Source organism: Leptosomus discolor, chromosome 2 (genome assembly GCF_034619465.1).
Source record: "Leptosomus discolor isolate bLepDis1 chromosome 2, bLepDis1.hap2, whole genome shotgun sequence".
Classification (NCBI taxonomy): Eukaryota; Metazoa; Chordata; class Aves; order Leptosomiformes; family Leptosomidae; genus Leptosomus; species Leptosomus discolor.
The window spans coordinates 120,905,212-120,925,616 of record NC_141392.1 but is presented as its reverse complement, the minus strand read 5'-3'; the positions used below and the strand labels follow the sequence as shown (position 1 = coordinate 120,925,616).

Below are 20,405 nucleotides of genomic sequence, written 5' to 3'. Positions count from 1 at the left end.
TGTTGGATGAGACAAGCAAAGGAGATGCTTTTCTGCAGTGGGCAATGTTGTGATTTAGTGAGTGTCCTATGTCTGGTTGGTGTCAGGATTCATGATCTGGGTGCTGCTGTCCCAGTGTGTCCTCTGATGCTCAGGTGGAGGGGTGTGCTGAACAAAGCACAGTCAGGGGAGGCACCGTCCTCTTTCACTGCAGAGTGCAGGAGCTGCAAAATTCAAGCAAGATGCTGGTAACTGGAGTTGATTTTTATCCTTTGAGGGCACTGAAATCCATGTTAGCTTTCCCAATAGTAATGTGTTAAATGCCAGTGAACAGCCACATGGTAGGGGGAAGACATTGAAGCGTAAGCAGGGCTTCCTTTTAAGTTTAGGTATATGGAAGCCACTCCTGTTTAAGATCTTTCTCAATGATTTGGACGACGGGATGGAGTGCACCCTTAGTAAATTTTCAGATTACACCAAGCTGGGTGGAAGTGTTGGTCTGCTTGAGGGTAGTGAAGCTCTACAGAGGGATCTAGATAGGATGGATCGCTGGGCCAAGGCCAATCTATGAGTTTCAATAAGGCCAAGTGCCAGGTCCTGCACTTCGGCCACCACAACCCCCAGCAGCGCTACAGGCCTGGGGAGGAGTGGCTGGAGATCTGCTGGGCAGAGAGTGACCTGGGGGTGCTGGTTGACAGCCGGCTGAACACGAGCCAGCAGTGTGCCCAGGTGGCCAAGAAGGCCAACAGCGTCCTGGCCTGTATCAGCAATGGTGTGGCCAGCAGGAGTAGGGAGGTGATCGTGCCCCTATGCTCGGCGCTGGTGAGGCTGCACCTCGAATGCTGGGTGCAGTTTTGGGCCCCTCACTACAAAAAGGACATTGAGGTGCTGGAGAGGGTACAGAGGCGGGCTATCAAGATAGTAAAGGATTTGGAGTTTGTCTCATATGAGGAGTGGCTGAGGGATCTGGGGCTGTTTAGCCTGGAGAAGAGGAGGCTGAGGGGAGATCTTATCGCTCTCTACAACTACCTGAAAGGAGGTTGTAGTGAGGCTGGTGTCGGTCTCTTCTCCCAAGTAACATGCAATAGAACAAGGGGAAATGGCCTTAAGCTGCAGCAGGGGAGGTTCAGGCTGGATATTAGGAGGAATTTCTTTACTGAAAGGGTTGTCAGGCATTGGAACAGGCAGCCCAGGGAAGTGGTGGAGTCACCATCCCTGGAGGTGTTTAAGAGACGGGTAGATGTTGTACTTAGGGACATGGTTTAGTGGTGTTGGTAGAGCTAGGACAAAGGTTGGACTTGATGATCTTGAAGGTCTCTTCCAACTGAAACTGTTCTGTGACACTCTGATTCTATTTAGAAGAACAGAACAGACTTAATCATGATTCCCTGTGCCAGGATTCAAAACTAGTCTGCTAGAGATGTGAGGACTTTTAGGGATGGTACCGTGCTGTTTTCCCTCCACACTGGAATATCCTCAAGCTTCCAAATGTCTTTAGGTCCTGAAAATGGTAGATTTTTAACGAGCAAAGTGTGTTAGGCAGTGTAGGCCATGTGTTGCATATAGATTTTGCATTTGTACAGGACCTTGCTTGTTGGACCTTGTTCATTTGGACCACAGTTACCAACTAGATCTTGACTGATGCTGTGGTGTAGTTAGGAAAAATTTACATCACAACAAATAACTCTGTGACTGCAAGAAATAAAGCACCAGAATTTTCTCTTTTCGGAATGATGCATTTGTTTTCTGGGGGATAGAAATGCAAGCACTACTCTCTGAATATTATTATCACATGCTCCTGTTTGCCCTTTTTTTTTTTATTTTTCACTAAGGAACTTGCTACAGTATTAGCTCATTGAGGTATTTCTACAGAGAGTCTAGAGTTCACCTCAACAACAAAACATGGTACCTACCACATGTTCCTGTAAAAACTATTCAGCTGGTCCAGTGACTTCTAATTAAAGTTCTGGTGAGTTCTTCACCATCCTTTATTTTTTTCATATTGCCTAGAAAACATTAACATCATTGCTAGGTTTGGATGTAGCCATTCAAAAATATTAGGGATCATTTAATACCGGTCATGCTTGATGTTAGAGATAGTCACTGCAATTGTGGATGAATATCACCTATGAACATTGTCTGGAAGCTCAGAAATGCTTAAGGAAAACAACTCACTGCTCTGAGGTTAAAATGCAAGAATTAATGTGAAGGCAGATGATCTCCAGGTGTTTTAGACCTGCAAAAATTTAGGGATGAAGTCGTCAAACTGTGATGGTGATCAGACTCTTCTTGTGTGGATGTGAAGAGCAACTATGTGAGCAAAGAGCAACCTTATGGGCACTGGATAAAATGCTGCTGCCCTGCAGTGGAACATCAGTAGGAAGCAGCATTTAACGAATCACCCACTTCTCTATATCTCATTTCCCATTACCTTCATGTCTACAGAGGGTGGAAGTTTTACAGACAGGGGGGCAAGGAGGCAAATCCGTGCCTTTAGATAGTCTATGCCCTTGAGTCCAGGGGTCAGGGCTGGCTTATGCCAGCTGGCCTTTAGTGGATTTTCTTCCCCTGCAAGTTGTGTTTCAGAAGTCTGATGTGGCAATTGCTCTCCTTGTAAATCCCATTTTGCTGCTCCTCTGACAGACAGGCTGGGAAGTGTCAGCTGATGGGGGCTTCAGTGAATTTGGTTTCTTTTTCCTCTTGCCCTCGTTTTATGGGATGGAAGTTTGTGATCCTGCCTCTGGGGGAAGGATGTTGATGAGGCATGGGGATTGACTCAGCTTTGCACCTCTGGTACCTCACTCCCCTCTCTGGTTCCACTGGACTGGTGGGATCAGCCAGGTGGATGCCCTGTGCAGGTAGCAGTACCGAGTGTGCAACCCATCAAGATCCCATCACTCCCAGGCTCTCAAGGCGGCCGCTCCTGGTCCCCCCCCTCAAAAGTCTTCTGCAGCTGCCCTCCTCCTGTCTCCTGAGAACCCTGCTATTTCTTGCAGTGCCCGGCACCTGGGGTCTCACAGGCTGGGAGGAAAGACTGTGGGCAGGCTGCCAAGCATGGCCAGGGAGCTCCTTGCTGAATATCTCCTGTTTCCCCACTCCAAAGGCAGATCAGGACAGTCCTTCCCCTGAAAGATGGGGGTGCAGCCTGTTGCTGGGCAAGGAAGCAAAGGGGAGGCAAGGGTAGGAGCAGGGGTGTGAAGATGGGAGGAGGAGGTGCAGGAAGTGTGTGGGAGAAAGAGAGCTGCAGGAGCATGCGAAACCCCTTCATGTGGCTGCCAGGAGGAGAAGCCATCCAAACAGTCAGAGGCAGAGCTCAACCCTCCTCTTGTCCTCTCACCAAGGGGCCTTTCTCCTGCCCTGCTTCACCCTGTCCCACATGGCTTGTGTTCACAGGAAAAGACCTGGGTGGGCTTCCCATACAAAACAGTGGGAGCACGTGGCTTCATAGGCATGTGAGTGGGACCAAAGCAGGATCCCTCGCTGTACTCCTACTCTAAGAGACAAAGTCTTTGAGATCTCCTGAGGAAACCCAAATCAACACATTTTGCTGGAACTTGTTGGCTGGAATTCTGCTGACTCCAAAAATAATGCTACTTTTAAATTAAAGATGATGCTTTACCCATAGAATCAGAATAAAAGAAAAGGGTTTTTTGCATCTACCAACGTGTTTCCAGGAATACAAAAAACCCCACCAAGCAAACCTTCTCTTAGTGATTTATTGAGATTGAAGAACAATCTTCAACCTCTTCTTTTGAAGAGCTTACTACTTCCATACTCAGCAGCTTTGATGGTCTCATATCAGGATGGGGCCAAGATGGTTCATAAAGCAGCAGAAAAGAGAGTTTGTGTCTGAAGAAGTCACAGAAATTCTAAGTGGCTCTCAATAGCTCCTGATTGCCAGAAGGGTTAATACGCTACAAATAGCTATAAAATGGGGAGGAAGATTGCTTATCTTACTGGCTTATGGCTATAGCTAATAAGATCACAATCTGCTCTTCCTTTTAAAGTTCAACTTTTTTCATGGCTTATGCTTATCAGTACTTCTGAAGGGTATTTCCCTGCAGGACACTATATGTACACTGGCAGGTAACACCAGGTGATCTTCTGAAATGGATTCCTGGAGGATATGTTGTTTCACAGCACTGGTTGCCTGCTCCTCTGCCTTTACGGTATTCCCACCTGCTCCTCCATTTTCTGGACTGGGATCAGGGTGAGATTTTACTTCGTTTCTCTGTGATTTTGAAACTGTATTTTCTATGTTTCAGATCCAAAACTCTTTTGAAGACAGAGGTAAGGATGCAATATTTTTTATGTTAGTGAAGCCTATCAGTCATCAAGTGGGGATTTATAGCAACTCATGTCATTTAATCACTAATTTAGCTGTGTCATTTCTTTTGATAGTTGATGATGTTGATGGAGGGCAGCTTAGAAAGGACATTCCAGAAATAAACTCAGGTAAGTCAGGATAGTAAATAAGCAGAATGCTGAATTATTACAAAGATCTGAGATAACCTTTGGGGACCACAAGTCTGCAGATGTGATGACAGCAGAGAGGAGTGAAAGCTGCCTCCCATAAGGAAAAAATCCCAAATGCATCACAGATACAGTGAGTATTGCCAGGCAAATAAAAATGTGCAGGGTGAGTGCCAGCTACTTCTATAGAGGAGGGAGAAGACCTCTGCTTTGGAGTCTGGTAGCAGCCAGAGAAGATGGAAAGGCAGGAGCAGGGCACAGGGCAGAGGACAGAAAGGTTCATAACAGGTTGGTGTTGGACAGGGAAGATGGAAAGGCCAGGAAAATTCTTCAAGGGTAATTTTGTAGGAAGCTCAAGATCCTGAACTTCAATTTGAAAACACATTCAGCTGCTCCTGGGGACAGCTCAGCAACCCCTGGACTGAACCTGCAACCCTCCCTGCTGCACTCTTCTGCAACAGCTCCCTTAGAAACCCTGACAGTGGCTCTAATTCAACTTCTGCTTCATTGATGTGCATTTAACCTAGGTGAGTTAGTTGGTTTCACATGAGCGATGACCAAGATATGAAGCTTCAGTACCTTCATCCCTGCCCCAGGGTTTCAGAGCAGAAACCCTGAGAGAACTTTTGTTTCCTGACATTGCCTGTTATCAGCTTTATGCTCTGGTGTAAGTTTCCTCTGGTTTTGCTGACAGAACAGAAAACATGGTATAGGGTTGGGGTTTTCGTTGGGGTTTTTTTTTTTTTTTCCTTCTCTCCGTGCATATGTGAGGAGAATAGAAGATTTTTTCTATTACAAAATTTATGTAGATGAATGGTCTATGCCAGGATTGCACTTATACGAGGGCATTAAATGAGTATGTTACTCTAGCAGGACAATACAGAGGCTGGGGTTTGGGCTCAGCTCTGCGTGGGGAACTGCCACACTAAAAAATTAAGGGTATATTATTTGAGTCTCAAATGCTATGTTTTGAAAGCATGAAAGATGTGGATCAGCTGCTTAAAACACAGGTGTCTCTTGCCAGGTCAAATCAATCCCCTCCAGCACCACTCTAGAAGGGGAAAGAGTCTCCCAAACTCTGTATCTGCCAGCCCATGTGGATATTTTGGATACCCTTGTGCATCAAAACTGGCTCCAGACACCTATGTTTACACAACTGGATGGACACACAGCTGTAATGGGATCTGAGACATGTAGCCCACAAATTTAATTGCTTCAACCTGAGCTTGGTTCAGGCTGAACCTCTTCCCTCTCTTGTCTTTCTCCTTTGATCAGATGGGGAATCCCAGGTGATTAACCTAGGTTAGCTAACTAGTTAGGCTATTAGATGCCTAACTTCTGCACAGATCCATTCCACCTGTATAGCAACTTCAATGTTCAGCAGTCCACGGCTGTTTCTGGATACAAGCTTGGGGAAAAGCACAAAATCTCCTGTGGGCAGGTGTTACGAAGTCGTTCTGGAAATCCTAATTCAATGCCAAGTCCTTCTTAGCTGCAGAGGGAGGACTGGCATGTTCTAGTGTGGCTATGGTTATTTGTTTGCTTGTTTCTGGGCAGTTGCTGTTGAAAGAGAGAAGGTTTGGTTGATGAGGCACCCTGATAGATTGTGTGGTCTTTGAAAAAACACATATTGTACTTCTTGATATGTTACTCTGGCCTAAATGGTTGTTCATCTCATTTCAGAAACAGGAAGGAAGCTTTTTGAAGGTGATATTATCTTACCGGTATGTGCTGCTGATCTAAACCAGCATCAGCAAGAGTGTAGATTTGGCTTAAATTGTTAACATAAGTATGTTGATCTCATTAACAGCTGGAGAGGAATGCTCTGAGAAACACCTCCTACAGATGGAAATTTCCCATCCCCTATATCCTAGCTGACAGCCTGGGTAATATGACTTTTTATTATGGTAGCACTGTATTACTCGCATTAGGTGTGCCCTGGTTTTGTCAAGCTCTCCGGGCTGCTTTTGTTTCCTCTGCTGTTGAGTTATGCTGCATTAATGCTCTTGTGTTACTGCCAGCCAGACAGAACGACGCAACTGTGTCCCAGCACACGTTGTTTTCAACGAAAGAGCCCCAGTGACCAGCCGGATGCTCATGAGCAGCCATTTTAACAAGTACCAGTGTATCTGGCTGAGATCTTAAGATAAAGAAGTCAGGAAATCCTAATCTCAAGAACACGCATGCTGATCTACTGCACCCTTTGTGCCTTATCTCTCCTTAACAGCTCCAACTCAGTACAGGAAGAAAGGAAACAGACGTTTTATAAGTAAAAAAAGTTTTGAGCATTTTCCCTTCTTGCTTCCTTTTATTTTTAGGAGCCCTTTTAAATTGTGAACAATTTAGGTGTAAAAACTGATAGCAAATCAGTGTTAAAATCCTATCGAACTCTCCTGTGTTTAATAGCCCAAAGCTCAAAGTTTACATTACTTGAAATTATATAACACCATGCAATCAAATTACTCAGTGAAACCTGAGCAATGTCCTGGATGTCCAAAAGCCTTCTTGTCTGTTTCAGCCCTATCAGTTTCTCTAATAAAAGGTATTCTCTCTCCCTATGGCCCTTGCCTCCCTCCAGTCAGGGAATTCTGCTGGCAACAGTCTCCTGCTCTTTCATGCGGGTAGATAGTTTTTATACGTGTTCATATTTTTAATGAATGTTTGTTCACACTTTCTATCTAGAATTATAGATCTTCATAAAGTTACAGAAGCAGAACAACTGCTATTGTTGTCCTCGGCTGTGTGTTTCAGATCTGAACGCTAAAGGTGTCATCCTGCAAGCATTTGACATGTTCAGGCTGAAGTCTTGTGTTGATTTCAAGCCCTATGAAGGGGAACAGACTTACCTGAAATTTGAGAAGCTGGATGGGTAATTTTGCATGAGCAGTCTGTTTTGTACCACCCTGTTTTGATGTGATAGTTTTTCCAACTCCGGAGATATTTGTTTTCGTTCTTGCTTGTACAAAGGACGCAAATCCAGGAGCCACACTTGTGTCCCAGAGCTTCTTTATATTACACTGGGGGTAAACCCAATGCAAACAGACTAACCAAAGGTATTGTCTGCATTTGATGTTCTCTTAATATAAGAAAAGCACAATTTATGTCCATTTGCATCCTAGCTCCTGAAGTGAACCCCTTTTTTGGCACTCTTTCATGGAACACAAGCAAATAACTTCCTCCTGGTTAGGGGCAGGGTATGTCACAAATGTGTTGGCAGTAGCACGTAGCTTCCTCCTTGCTTTCAGTTGCAAGGTTGGGTTTACCTGACCAAATGTGGAAGCCAAGAACCTCTACTGCTGTGCAGGTCACCGCGGGTTGCCTTTGCAGTCGGGGGGGAGGTGGTGACTCTTCCAGGCGAGGAAACATCTCACCTAAAATAGAAGTCTAAAATAGGTCTGGTGACTCACAACCCAAATGCCTGTTACTGTCCAGGGACTGTAAAGGTGCCAGGAAAGCTAACTCATTGGCAGATGCCAACACTGTGACTGTCTAAAGTTAGGTCAGGGGACCTCCCCTCTTACTGGAAGCTGGTGACACCAGCTGCTGTCTGTGTCTAGGAATCCAGTGTAGGTCTGCCCTTGGGTGCAGGGAGACTGATGCACAGCAGTTTGGGGTACCTTTTTTTTGTTTGTTTAAACACACAGTGGTAAAGTATTTCTGAATGAACATGAAAAGTTAGGTTTTGAATCAGTATTTAGGAACTAAATCAGGGAAGCCAATGCAACCTGGGTGTATTGCAGCCTGCTCAGTACCTTTGAAAATTGGGCCACTTACGTAGGTATTTTGGTAAACATACATATAAACAACAGCCAATGCAGTGTATGAGGTTATAAGGCACCTGCTGTACTTTCCTCCATTGCTTGTCTTCTGCTGCTCCCCTTCCTGTATTGGTTGAGCTGGGGCTACCCGGAGTTGAAGAGCAACAGCATTTGCCATCACCACCTCCTTTACAAAAACTGCAGCTGGTTGAAGAACATGTGTGCACTGCCCTCCAGAGAGGGCAAAATGAAATAAGAAGGCCAGTCACATCTGGGATAGGGACTCGTTGCCAGGCTGTAGCCGGATGCTGAAGGTACACGTTACTCTGTATTCTGGCTTTGCAAACCTACTCTGGGCAAGACTGGAAAACTCAGATGGGAAATTCTAAAATATATTATTTTTTCACTTTTACCTTGATCTTGAAGTTGAGTTAATATGTAGACACAAATCAAAGAAGATATTATGCAAAATGGGTACAGTATTTGAATCTTTACCTTACAGGTGCTGGTCTTATGTGGGGGACCTTCAGAGTGGCCAGACGGTGTCTATAGGAGAGAGGTGTGACTATAAAGCCATAGTGGAACATGAGCTCCTGCATGCCCTGGGGTTTTACCATGAGCAATCTAGGACGGATCGCGATGACTATGTTCAGATATGGTGGGATGAAATTATTGAAGGTATGATACAGGGCTGAAATGATTGAGAATCACCTGTAGATGCAGGTCTCTTTTTTTTTTTTTTTTTTACAATGCTAAAATATCTCTAGTTGAGAATTGCTGCCCACATGTTTATAACTGGACCATTATTTAGTCACATTCTTAAAAGCATTTTGAAAAGATATTATGTGTAAGTTTTATTTCTGGTCTTACCTAATAGCTTATTTTTGTCTAGGTTTTGCATATGCCTTTGACAAACACAATGATAGCTTCCTTGATGACCTCAATACCCCGTATGATTATGAGTCAGTCCTGCACTATGGACCATTTTCTTTCAACATCAATAGCAACGTTCCTTCCATTACAACAAAAATTCCTGAATTTAATGAGATCATTGGGCAGAGGTTGGATTTCAGCAGGATTGACTTACTGAGGCTGAATCGCATGTACAACTGCAGTAAGTCATTCTTCTCACACGTGTATTTGAAAATCCATACTGAAACTTCATGATAACATGGATGGAGTCATATGAGAGGAGCAGGAACACTTCACATTGTGTGGGATCCTCTCACAATGCTAAGAGAAACTATAGTTCTTATGCAGCAGCAAGCTCCATGATGGACAGATCCCCATTTCTTTATAGAATACCATTCAAGTGAATCAAGGGTCTAACAGGTTTCATTCATACAGACTTTCTCATAACATTACTTGTAATATTTTCCATTTCCTTCCATCATGGATGGAAGCAATTGAGTCAGCAATAGGCCCTTGTGGCCAAGAAGGCCAATGGTATCCTCATGTGCATTCAGAAGAGTGTGGCCAGGAGGTCAAGGGAGGTTAGTCTCCCCCTCTACTCTGCCCTGGTAAGGCCACATCTGGAATGCTGTGTTCAGTTCTGGGCCCCCCAGTTCAAGAGGGACAGGGAACTACTTGAGAGAGTCCAGCGGAGGGCTACGAAGATGATGAGGGGACTGGAGCATCGCTCCTACAAAGAAAGGCTGAGAGACCTGGGGCTCTTTAGCCTGGAGAAGAGAAGACTGAGAGGGGACCTTATCAACACTTACAAATATCTGCAGGGTGGATGTCAAGAGGATGGGGCCAGGCTCTTTTCAGAGGTGCCAAGTGACAGGACAAGGGGCAATGGGCACAAACTGGAGCACAGGGAGTTCTGCCTCAACATCAGGAAAAACTTCTTTACTCTGAGGGTGGCAGAGCACTGGGACAGGCTGCCCAGGGAGGTTGTGGAGTCTCCTTCCCTGGACATATCCAAAACCCACCTGGATGCAGTCCTGTGCGACCTGCTCTAGCTGAACCTGCTTTGGCAGGGGGGTTGGACTAGATGATCTCCAGAGGTGCCTTCCAACCCCGACCATTCTGAGTCTGTGATTCTGTGATCATCATGCTGTTGATGATGATAAAATCTTCAAGTGACTGTAGTCTGGAATTGGGGTCTCTGAAATCGGAGTATCTCAAGTTCTTTTTTTTCTGCCTATGTGATGTTTGATAAGACAATGGGGTCAGGAGCACAAATAGGGATAATTGTGCTTTCCAGCTCCACGGGCAAAGACATGAAAGTAAATACTCAACCAGCTGTACAATACTGACATACTGTGCTAACATACACCTGAATATTTCCACTAGCTTCAGCAGAACTACTTCTGATGTACACCCTGAAGAGACAAATGGGCCACAAAGCCTATACCAGGCAGGCTTAGAGAAAATGATGGATGTATGAAAGGGAAAACCAACAGGTAGGGGCCAGGCTCGTTCCTGCAAGGAAATATTCAGCTAAGAATGGGAAAGTTAAGATGTTTCTTTCAGCAGGAAACATCATTTGTGTGTGGTAAATAGTCTGCATAGTCTTCAGTTGTATTAAGAACATATTTCCTGATGTTACAGCACTTAACATCGTGCTGTATGTAAACACTCTGGAATGGGGCTAACAGTGAGAGACTTGTTTGATATTAATGGACATGTAAAATATGTTACTCTATTCCTGGCAGCTTCGAGCCTCACTTTCTTGGACCAGTGCTCCTTTGAATACATGAGTATCTGTGGGATGGTGCAAAGTGTGCAAGATGGTGCCAATTGGGATCACCTATTGGGCAAACCAGGAGATGAAGACCATACTTTGGTGGGAAGCTGTGCAGGTAACAGGTGTAGTTTTAGATAGTCATTAGACTTTACCATTCTTTTATGAGATGTGAGAATGAAGACATACAGGGATAAATAAATCATTAGAACTAATGTTCTATTGATGTTATCGCTGTATACCTGGTGCTAAACACGACTCTTGACTTTTCATATAAAAGGCTAAAATTTTTAATTTGAAAAGTTTAACCTTCTTAAAATCTTCTCCCTATGTTGTAGTATCTCATGAAGAAATGACAATTTGAGACTTGGCTGCTGTAAATTGGTGGTAGCTCCATTAAAATGAAGGGAGCTCCACCAAATTACCACAACTGACTTTAGTGAAACTCCACAGAATTTAGTCAGGTATGACTCTCCTCCTTTTATGCAGATGTTACAGGATTTTGAGTAATTTTCTAGGTTTTGTTTAAAGCTGGAAGACACTTTCCCTTTGTGCAGGAGTTCACTTGAGGCTTCCCCACAGAAGGACATGCATAAACAAATTTCACAATACACAAATCTTGTTTGTAGACAAATTCTGACATTGAAACCAATCCATGATCATCAAAATAGGAAGCTGAGCTTCAGCAGTGTGTCACAGAGCACGAGGAAACCACCCTCAGAAGACTTCTTCGAGGGAGGGGGTGCCGTGAGATGCAGAGCCGTACCAGGAGGGTGTAGCTGCTGGTAATTCAAAGCTTGTTCAAGCCACACCTCATAGGGTGGCTGAGGGATTATGTGAGAAGCAAACCTGCAGTGATTTCCCCTCTTCCGAGGAGAGTATTGCATGGAGGCTTTCTGATCAAGGCTTTGGCTCGAGCTGCGCTGATTTAAACATATATTGAACAAATATGATTGTATTGAGTTCTGCGGTGTTTTGATTGGAATTGAGTAGGATCAGTTGTTTTCAGAGACAGTGGGGAGAAAATTAAACGCTGCAGAGGAGTATCACATAGACTGTCCAAAAGTCTTCAAGCAAAAAAATTTTCTTTTGGAAGTCACAGGCCTGAGCCTAGCTGGTCTGTGTGCAAGGGGTCACAGTTAGGCACATCTGCTTCCCAAAACACAAGTGGTGGTTAGTAACAAAAGTGTCTCATAGTGCAGGGGAGGAAAGAAATGCTGGGTAGAAAAGAAGGGCTTCCCTATGGAACCTGCTCCCAGGGAGCAGAGAGCAAGACATGGCTTTTGGCAGTAACAGATCACGTTTGCTGCCTAACACTGCATTTGGTTACAGTTTGGAGATCTTGGCGGTTATGCCAAATTTGCAGTCAGTGAGGAGGAGAGCAGGCCCATAGCGGGCAGGGCAAGGGGATGCTCCTGTCCTCATCACGTGTGGGGTTTGAGAGGGCAGATGTGTGCCTGGTGAGAGGCACAGTGCAAAAAACAGCACCTTGAAGACCCTCCAAGCAGGGAGCAAAATGAACAGGAGGGTGGTTTAGGTCCCATTGTTGGCAACTTCTTGTTTCTAGAGGAACAAGTCCATTTGGCTGTTGTTTGACGAGCTGTTTCCTTGTGGTCTGCAGGGTGTGTGGTTTGCTGACATTGTAAGGGCTCTGGATGTGTGACAGAGCACGTGGCTGGGGAGCTGACAGTGGCTTCCTGCCTCTCGTGGCTAGTGACAGATAATTGACTGCTCAGCTTCGAGGAGGGGGAAGAAAAGAAGTTTAAAACTTAAGTAGTCAGCTTTTAGAAGTTTCCTGAGAACAAATGGGTCAGTAGTTAATGGAAAACAAGCAACTTTATTCGGTATTTGAAGGGGACCTTACTGCAGAAGGCCAGACTTACGAGAGTACATTCAAGCCCAGGCATGTGGCTGGAAACAGCAGTGGAGCTCAGAGCAGCATCAGGTGGCAGTTCAGAGTTGTTCTCTGCACAATCTCTGCTATTTGCATCAGTCAACTCCCAGACATACAGAAAAGTGCAAACCCACAGATGCAGCCACAGAGTATTTGGAAACCCCCAATGTCATGCAGCTTGAAAATGTCCTTGCTGTCAGCAGAGACGCTTCCTATAGAGAGGGGAGGCAATCAGGTGAAGCTGATGTCCTTGCTCTGTCGTCTTCAAGACGTTGATTCAAAATGGAACAGGGCTGATGCAGATGATGAGGGCGCAAGTGCTCAGCCTTTGTAGCCGGGAAGATCAGAGCTATCGCTCTGAACAACAAATAGAATTGCAGACTAACTATGAAAGAAAGGAAATAGTTCTTTCAAACACATTAGCATGAGAAGGCATGAGTTAACACAACGTAATTGGGCTGGAAATTAATACATTCTTTACCCATAGCAGAAGTAAGGCAAAAATGTCTTCAGCTACTTTTATAGGGAAGTCTGATCTTCATCAATCTTTATCTGATTCATAAAAGACTCACAGGGCACGGTTTCTAGGCAATAAGAAAACTGAAAGCCTTGACCTAACAGGACCCTTTCAATGCTTTCCTAGTTTGTGTTCAAAAAAATCCCTGTCCAAGTGCATCCACTTACATTTGAACATGTTGACAGAATTGGCACATGAACAGTTTGTACTTAATTTCTAAAAAATGGAACTAAATGTGTACCTTATTTAATCCACTCAACACTAGTTTGCAATCCATATTTCAATGCATTTTCTTTTTAATATTGATTTACAATATAGCGACAATTCTTTTCTATTGAAATGCACTCTTTTTTTCTACTTTGAAAATAACTTTCTAGTTCAGGCAATTGGAAACTGCACAGAAGCTTATTTAGCCCTGGCATTTTGTTAGTGAATGGATCAAAATGTTTTTTTCATACCACTGTGTTTTGTGCTTCCCAGATAGAGGATATTTCATGCACTTAGATACAAAAACGGGACATGCTGGTCAGTCAGCTCTTCTGGAATCTCGCATCCTTTATCCAAGGAGGAAGGAAAAATGCCTTCAGTTTTTCTACAGGTTAAATGGAAGTCCACAGGATAAGCTAGTTGTCTGGGTTAAGAAAGATGACGGAACTGGAAATGTTAGACGGATGGAAAAGCTGCAGACTTTTACAGGTAAGTGAAAGTGTGTGTTCATGTCTGAAGTGCTGGCAAACTTTGATGAGAGACCACACTGATGTGGTTTATCATATGAAAGTTTGCTCAAGTGTGCAGTGTAAATCTAAACTTCATTTGCTTCAATTGAGTAACTCCAGAGTTAGTGCCCATGAGAACAGAATTTGACTCAGAGATGATTTCCTTAAGACGGTTCCCAGGTTAGCTGGGGTGCAGGGCATCAGACAATCACCAGCCAAACAGGTCACAGGACGCTTGAGGAATGCGCAGCTTGATTTGGGATTGCGTCCTGGACTTTCCTTTCTCACATGTATTTATTTTCCCCTTCAGCTGATGGAGAACATCACTGGAAATTGGCCAACATTCCCTTCAGTGTCCAGAACAAATTCCGGTACGGGTTTCAGGGCATCAGAGGAGATCCAGCCAAGTCTTCAGGGGGGATTGCCATCGATGACACCACCCTGACAGAGACAAACTGCCCCGGCAACATCTGGCACATCAGAAACTTCACGTCCCTTTTCAACAGTACTTCAAAAGGCGATTATATCATAAGCCCTGTATTTTACAGCTCAGAAGGCTATGCCTTTGCTTTACAGCTGTATCCTCACGGAAGAAACTCATCACCCTACGTGAATTACATGGGGATTACTTTCCATCTCTGCAGCAGTCTGAATGATGGCCTTCTTGAATGGCCGGCTGGGCACAGACAAGTTGTCTTGTCTGTTTTGGATCAAGACCCTGACGTAATCCACAGGATGTCCCTCAGCCTTAGCTTTACTACAGACCCAAACCAGCTAGTATATGGTAAGTCAGAGTGCACCAGGGAGAAATATAGAAACACAGAGTTTTACTCAAGCAGGAGAAAACTGCTGAAAGCCAAGAGAGCAGACTAGATTTGCTCTGCATGTAACACTACTGGGCTGACTGGAGGTCAGCTTTAATTACTTCTATATTTTTCCACAATAGGCAGAAACGATACCCTGCAGTGGGACAAGCCATCTATCACTGGAAGTTTTTCTTCATTCTGCAACTGCTACATGAGCCCAGGTGTTGGCTGGAATACATTCCTGACCCACAGGGAGCTGCACTGGAAAAAATTCCTTAAAAATGACAGTCTTTTCATCTTTGCTGATTTTGAAGGTAGAGTATCATATTATCAGAATCCCCACTGGAACAGAGCAGGTGCATACTTTTCTGTTTGTAAGGAAAACACAAAATATGAGGATGATTAGTGAACATCTAGAGAGTCATATACTTCAGGAACAAGGTTTTTAAAGGCCTAGTGATTCCAGGTGCCTGGATTTTTGAATTCCCAATATGAAACCCTGTGGATGACCTTGATTCTCTGGTCCCTGAAAATCAGATTTTCACAACAGATTATACTTCCATGTCTTGAAGACCAGTTTACTTAATAGTGTTCCCATTTGCCACAACCCCGTATCACTTCCAACTTAAGAAAATTTTGGTTTGAAAATGAAGGCGTTGTTTTCAGACCTTGAAAAACTCACAGAAGGAGTTTTTGATCCAAAACTTCTCTCCTGAGGTTGCAATTTTTGTCAGGACTGTGTGCAGCTGCTCTGCTCTGCCAAAGGCAGCAGAGAAGGGGAAGAGGTAGGAAAAGAGCTGCCTGGTGCAGAGGGCAGCCTGGCAGGCAGATATCCCTCTGAGCAGGCCAAAGGGCCTTGTGACAGCCACATGTCATCAGCTGTGTTCATCTTACCTCATGTTAGATGTTCAAAAATGAACTTTCTAAACTTCTTGGTGGGTCATTTGAGAGCAACGGGTACCTCTGGGGAGAAGCTGATCACATTTCATCATAGCTGTGATGAACTGCTTTTCTGATGTGCTGATCTTCACTGACTGCAAAGGAATACATCACTGATGACTAATGGTGGGTGAGAGGTATCGTATCACCCTTGTGAAGTGAATTCCCTTTGGAAAATGTCAGTGCCTGGAAAGTGGAAACACTTTGTGTAAGTAAATAATCATTAAACCAGACCTGACCCTAGTATAGGGGTCAGAGCATTTGTCCCAGATAGGACAGGTGAGAGTACACTGTGATAATCCAGACTTATTTCACATGACTGGAAACTGTGAACTCTCCTGGCAGGAAGATTTCTTCCTTGTTCTTCATGAAAAAAAATAAGATCAAAGTGCTTGTTTTCACTCCAGCAGAGAATGGAGAAACTTTTCAAACTGCAAGAACTTTTGCAAGGTGGAAAAGCAGCTTCCCATGAATGCTTAACCAGGAACATGTGCTGCTTAATAAAATGCAAAGAGCAGTCTACATTTCTGGCGTACAAAGTGGCCCAGCTTTTCTACAGGTTATGTAGGGCATTCAGCAATGCTTCCAAGTCCCCTTTGGCAGTAAGAAAAGCAGCTGAGGCCTCTTTGTGCTTTCCCTGACAGCATGTTGTACAACTGTACAATTCACCGGAGGAAATTTAGTCCCAGTGTAGTCCCATGGTGTCATATGGGTGCCAGTGGTCCTGAAAACATTTGCAGCTGCTATGTGAAATTGTAGTTAAGAAACTGAAAGACTTTTTAGGAGTCTGCGTTTAGTCTCCTGTTAGAAACGGGTTCACCTCAATTTCTAGATATTAAATCTGATATGGTCTCATTTATAAGATTCCAGTCTTTGCATTTGAATATTCATATCGATACCAGGGTGCCTAAAAACTCAGGGGCAGTGCTATATCGCCCTCTGATGAAAGTTGGAAGTTGTGTCTGCATAACCACTGAGGGTCTGCACCATGAATCCCTCTTCTCCACAAGCCTTTCCACCCTCTCTCCTCACCTTCCAGCCCTGTTTCAGATCACCTCTGACCCAAGCCCTTTACTCTCTCATCCCAGACTCCCTCCAGCTCAGTAATCCCAGGATCCCCTGCTGGGGTTGAGAAAGACACAGACTGGAGCACCAGGGATGCCTGCAGCTCTCTGCCCTTCCTGTTTCCCCTCCCACCTCCTTCTCTGGGTACTGCTGCAACCTCTAGAGATATTTGGATGAATTTTTGTTGCTTTGTTTCAGCCTGAAATTCATCCCAAAGTACTCAATAGAACTGTACTATATAATCCATGTATGAAATTAATTCCTTTTTTTTCTTTTCTTGCAGATCTCACCCCTTTGATTACGTCTGATGTCCCTGTCCATCCTTGAAGTGCCCTCAACCTCTGCACTAAAAGTATGAACTGTCATCCTCAGCCATGACAGAGAAAATATATTACTTCACTGGAAACTGTATTCTGTGGTTTCTGTATTTTAAGAAATTGAACTAAGCTTCCCTGTTAATTTTAAGAGACTGTTCAAAGATTATTTTTGGCCCAAGCAGCAAAATGCTTCTCTTAGTTGTATCATGTTTTTTCTTCCCATGTTTCATTCTTTTTGTTTATCTTTGCTGATGGCAATGCTTACTTCCCGGTTCTTGTGTCTGAACTCTCTCTGTCCAACCTTCCCTAGTCAGAAGCACCGGGGCTTGAATTTCCAAGATCCCGTTCCAAGACTTCTCTTTTCTCCCCATGGCCATTAATACTTCTTCAAGCCCAGCTTTTGATAACACTCACTCCCAAGTATTCAGCGTGTTATGTCGCTACTAAAAGACTAGCATATTTCTCTATCTTCATCTGCCTCTAAGCCCAATTCAATGCAACTGAGAAGTTTTCATGCAAGCAGAATGGGAATATATTCGGATCTTGTGGTGGGTTGACCTTGACTGGCCACCAGGTGCCCACCAAGATGGTTTGTCACTTCCCCTCCAGCAACAAGATGGGGAGAAAAATATGACAAAAAGCTCATCGACTGAGATCAGGACAGGGACATTACTCACTGATTACTGTCATGGGCAAAACAGCCTCGGCTTAGGAAAATTAACTGATTTTTTTTGCCATTCAAACAGACTAGGATAATGAGAAATAAGAACAAGTCTAAAAACACTTTCTCCCCACCCATGCCTTCTTCCCAGGCTCAACTTCACTCCCAACTTTTCTACCTCTTCCCCCCAAACAATGCAGGAAGACAAGGGAAGGGTGCTGCGGTCAGTGCATTACACATTGGCTCTGCTGCTCCTTCCTCTTCACTCTTTCCCTGCTCCAGCATGGGGTCCCACTCATGGGAGACAGTCCTTCATGGATTTCACAATGTGGTTCCTTCCCACAGGCTGCAGTTCTTTTTGAACTGCTCCAGCATGGGTCCTTTCACAGAATCACAGAATCACAGAATCACAGAATCACAGAATCATAGAATCACAGAATCACAGAATGTTAGGGGTTAGAAGGGACCTGGAAAGATCATCTAGTCCAACCCCCCTGCCAGAGCAGGACCACCTAGAGTAGGTCACACAGGAACATGTCCAGGAGGGTTTTGAATGTCTCCAGAGAAGAAGACTCCACAACATCTCTGGGCAGCCTGTTCCAGTGCTCTGTCACTCTCACAGTGAAAAACTTTTTCCTTATGTTAACATGGAACCTAACAGGGTGCAGTCCTTCAGGAACAACTGCTCCAAAGTAGCATGGACCTCCTCAGGTCCTGCCAGAAGACCTGCTCCAGTGTGGGCTCCTCTCCATGGAGCCACAGATCCTGCCAGAGCCTGCTCCACCATAGACTCTTCACAGGTTCATGACTTTCTTCAGTGCACATCCACCTACTCCAGCGTGGGGTCCTCCACAGACTGCAGGTGGATATCTGATCTATCGTGGACCTCCATGCACTGCAAGGGCACAGCCTGCCTCATCATCGTCTTCATCATGGGCTGTAGGGGAATCTCCATGCCCGTGCGTGGAACACCTCTTCCTCTTCCTTCTTCACTAACATTGGTGTCTGCAGAGTTGTTTCTCTCACAAATTCTCACTCCTTTCTCCAGCTGCTTTTCCACAGCATTTTTTCCCTTTTCTTAAATATGTTATCATAGAGGTGCTAATAATGTTGCTGATGAACTCAGCTCTGGCCAGCAGTGGGTCCATATTAGAACCGGCTGAAATAGGCTGTCTGGCATGGGGCAACTACTGGTGTCTTCTCACAGAAATCACCTCTGTAGCCTCCCTGCTACCAAAACCTTGCCACATGAACTGAATAAAGGATGCATACATTGTGCAAGGTGCTAAATGAATATATTAAATTGCATCAGTATAACATGAGATGGCTGCATGACTGTTGTCCTCTACAAACTCATATGACTACAGAATGACTTATCATTAGACATTCTCTTCAGTTTCTTGGGTAAATTTCAAGTCAAGGGGACTAAAAACCAAGTGTTTTTCAGGCTGCTCTGATTTTGCTTCAGTTTTTTGTTCCTTTCTCACATTCACTGCTACACATCTGCAAATCATGGCCCTTGCACTGTTTTGACTCTCTTTGCCTACCTGTGAAAACAGCCTTTACATGATGTATCTTGAGACATGCTTCTCTTTTATTGAGTGTCCTGTTCTGCTTAGGTATCAGTGTCCTTTGAAATAATAGTTCATAAAAGCAAGTGTTGAAGAAGACCAATGTATGCTAGGTGAAAAATCAGTCCTCTGAGGCCCTTCTCAAAAAAAAATAAAAGATCTCTGTACTTACTCCTCTGCAGTGTGATCTGTTTAGAGGAAAATATGTTGCTTATGTTGAAGAACAGGCACATTTCCTACTCAAAACCTACTTTCATTTGAGGTTTCTTCACACTGAAGTCTAGTGTCTCCCACCAGCACTGCTGGGGAGCAGTGTGTGAAGCACCTCCAGAGCCGTTTTTCTTCTCTTTCTATACTCAAGCCCTCTGTGTTGTGCGGTGGGTGGTGGTGTCTGTGGCACAAGCCTTTTCCTACCTAATTACTGAACATAGAGGTGGACCTCCTCACCTTCATCACTTGTAATTTCAGATGTGAAATGAGGGACCAGGATTCACTTGCCTAAGTTTAAGGCACTGAGACCCTCCAGGGCACATGGGACATTTGCAAGGAGATAACAGGTATGATGCAGGAGCTGTGGGAGATCTACAGCTTTCTGGACCCTTGGTTCAGTTAGCCTGTACGCCCTCCCTGACCCACATGCCCTGAAAAAGAAGACAGCAAAGTGCAGGACAAGAGTTTGCCATCTCTGAAACCCACCAGAAAAGAAAGGAGCATCAACTTGGAAGGCCAAGGATCTACTGATATATGCACTGGAGTCAAATAGTGGCATGTTGTGCTCTGGGGCATCAGTCCTGGGATGGGATCAGCTGTGGGAAAACACCTTCAGAGCATTCATAATCATATATATTTTATCTCTAATCTTTATGATACGATGTTAATTATTAATTGAAAACAACACTGGGCCAAATTCTAATGTCACTGGAGTGCTATAAACCCAGAATAATTCTGCTTAAGCATGTGGCTTTCCTCCTGTGCAATCAAGATCATAATGCTGGAAGATAACAAGCACAGTGGAAGGAG

The 20,405-nt window shown here is 44.4% G+C and overlaps 1 protein-coding gene across 1 annotated transcript; it reads left to right on the top strand.

Annotated features, from left to right (window-relative positions):
* The first annotated feature begins 421 nt into the window (after window positions 1-421).
* LOC104344453 (meprin A subunit alpha) lies at window positions 422-17,163 on the top strand. Its single transcript, XM_086460485.1, has 13 exons — window positions 422-472; window positions 4,245-4,269; window positions 4,381-4,434; window positions 6,136-6,176; window positions 6,263-6,338; window positions 7,204-7,321; window positions 8,713-8,888; window positions 9,103-9,324; window positions 10,871-11,017; window positions 13,791-14,006; window positions 14,337-14,810; window positions 14,973-15,146; window positions 17,120-17,163. The coding sequence occupies exons 1-13, from the start codon at window positions 422-424 to the stop codon at window positions 17,161-17,163; spliced, it is 1,818 nt and encodes a 605-aa protein (XP_086316611.1).
* Window positions 17,164-20,405: the final 3,242 nt, after the last annotated feature.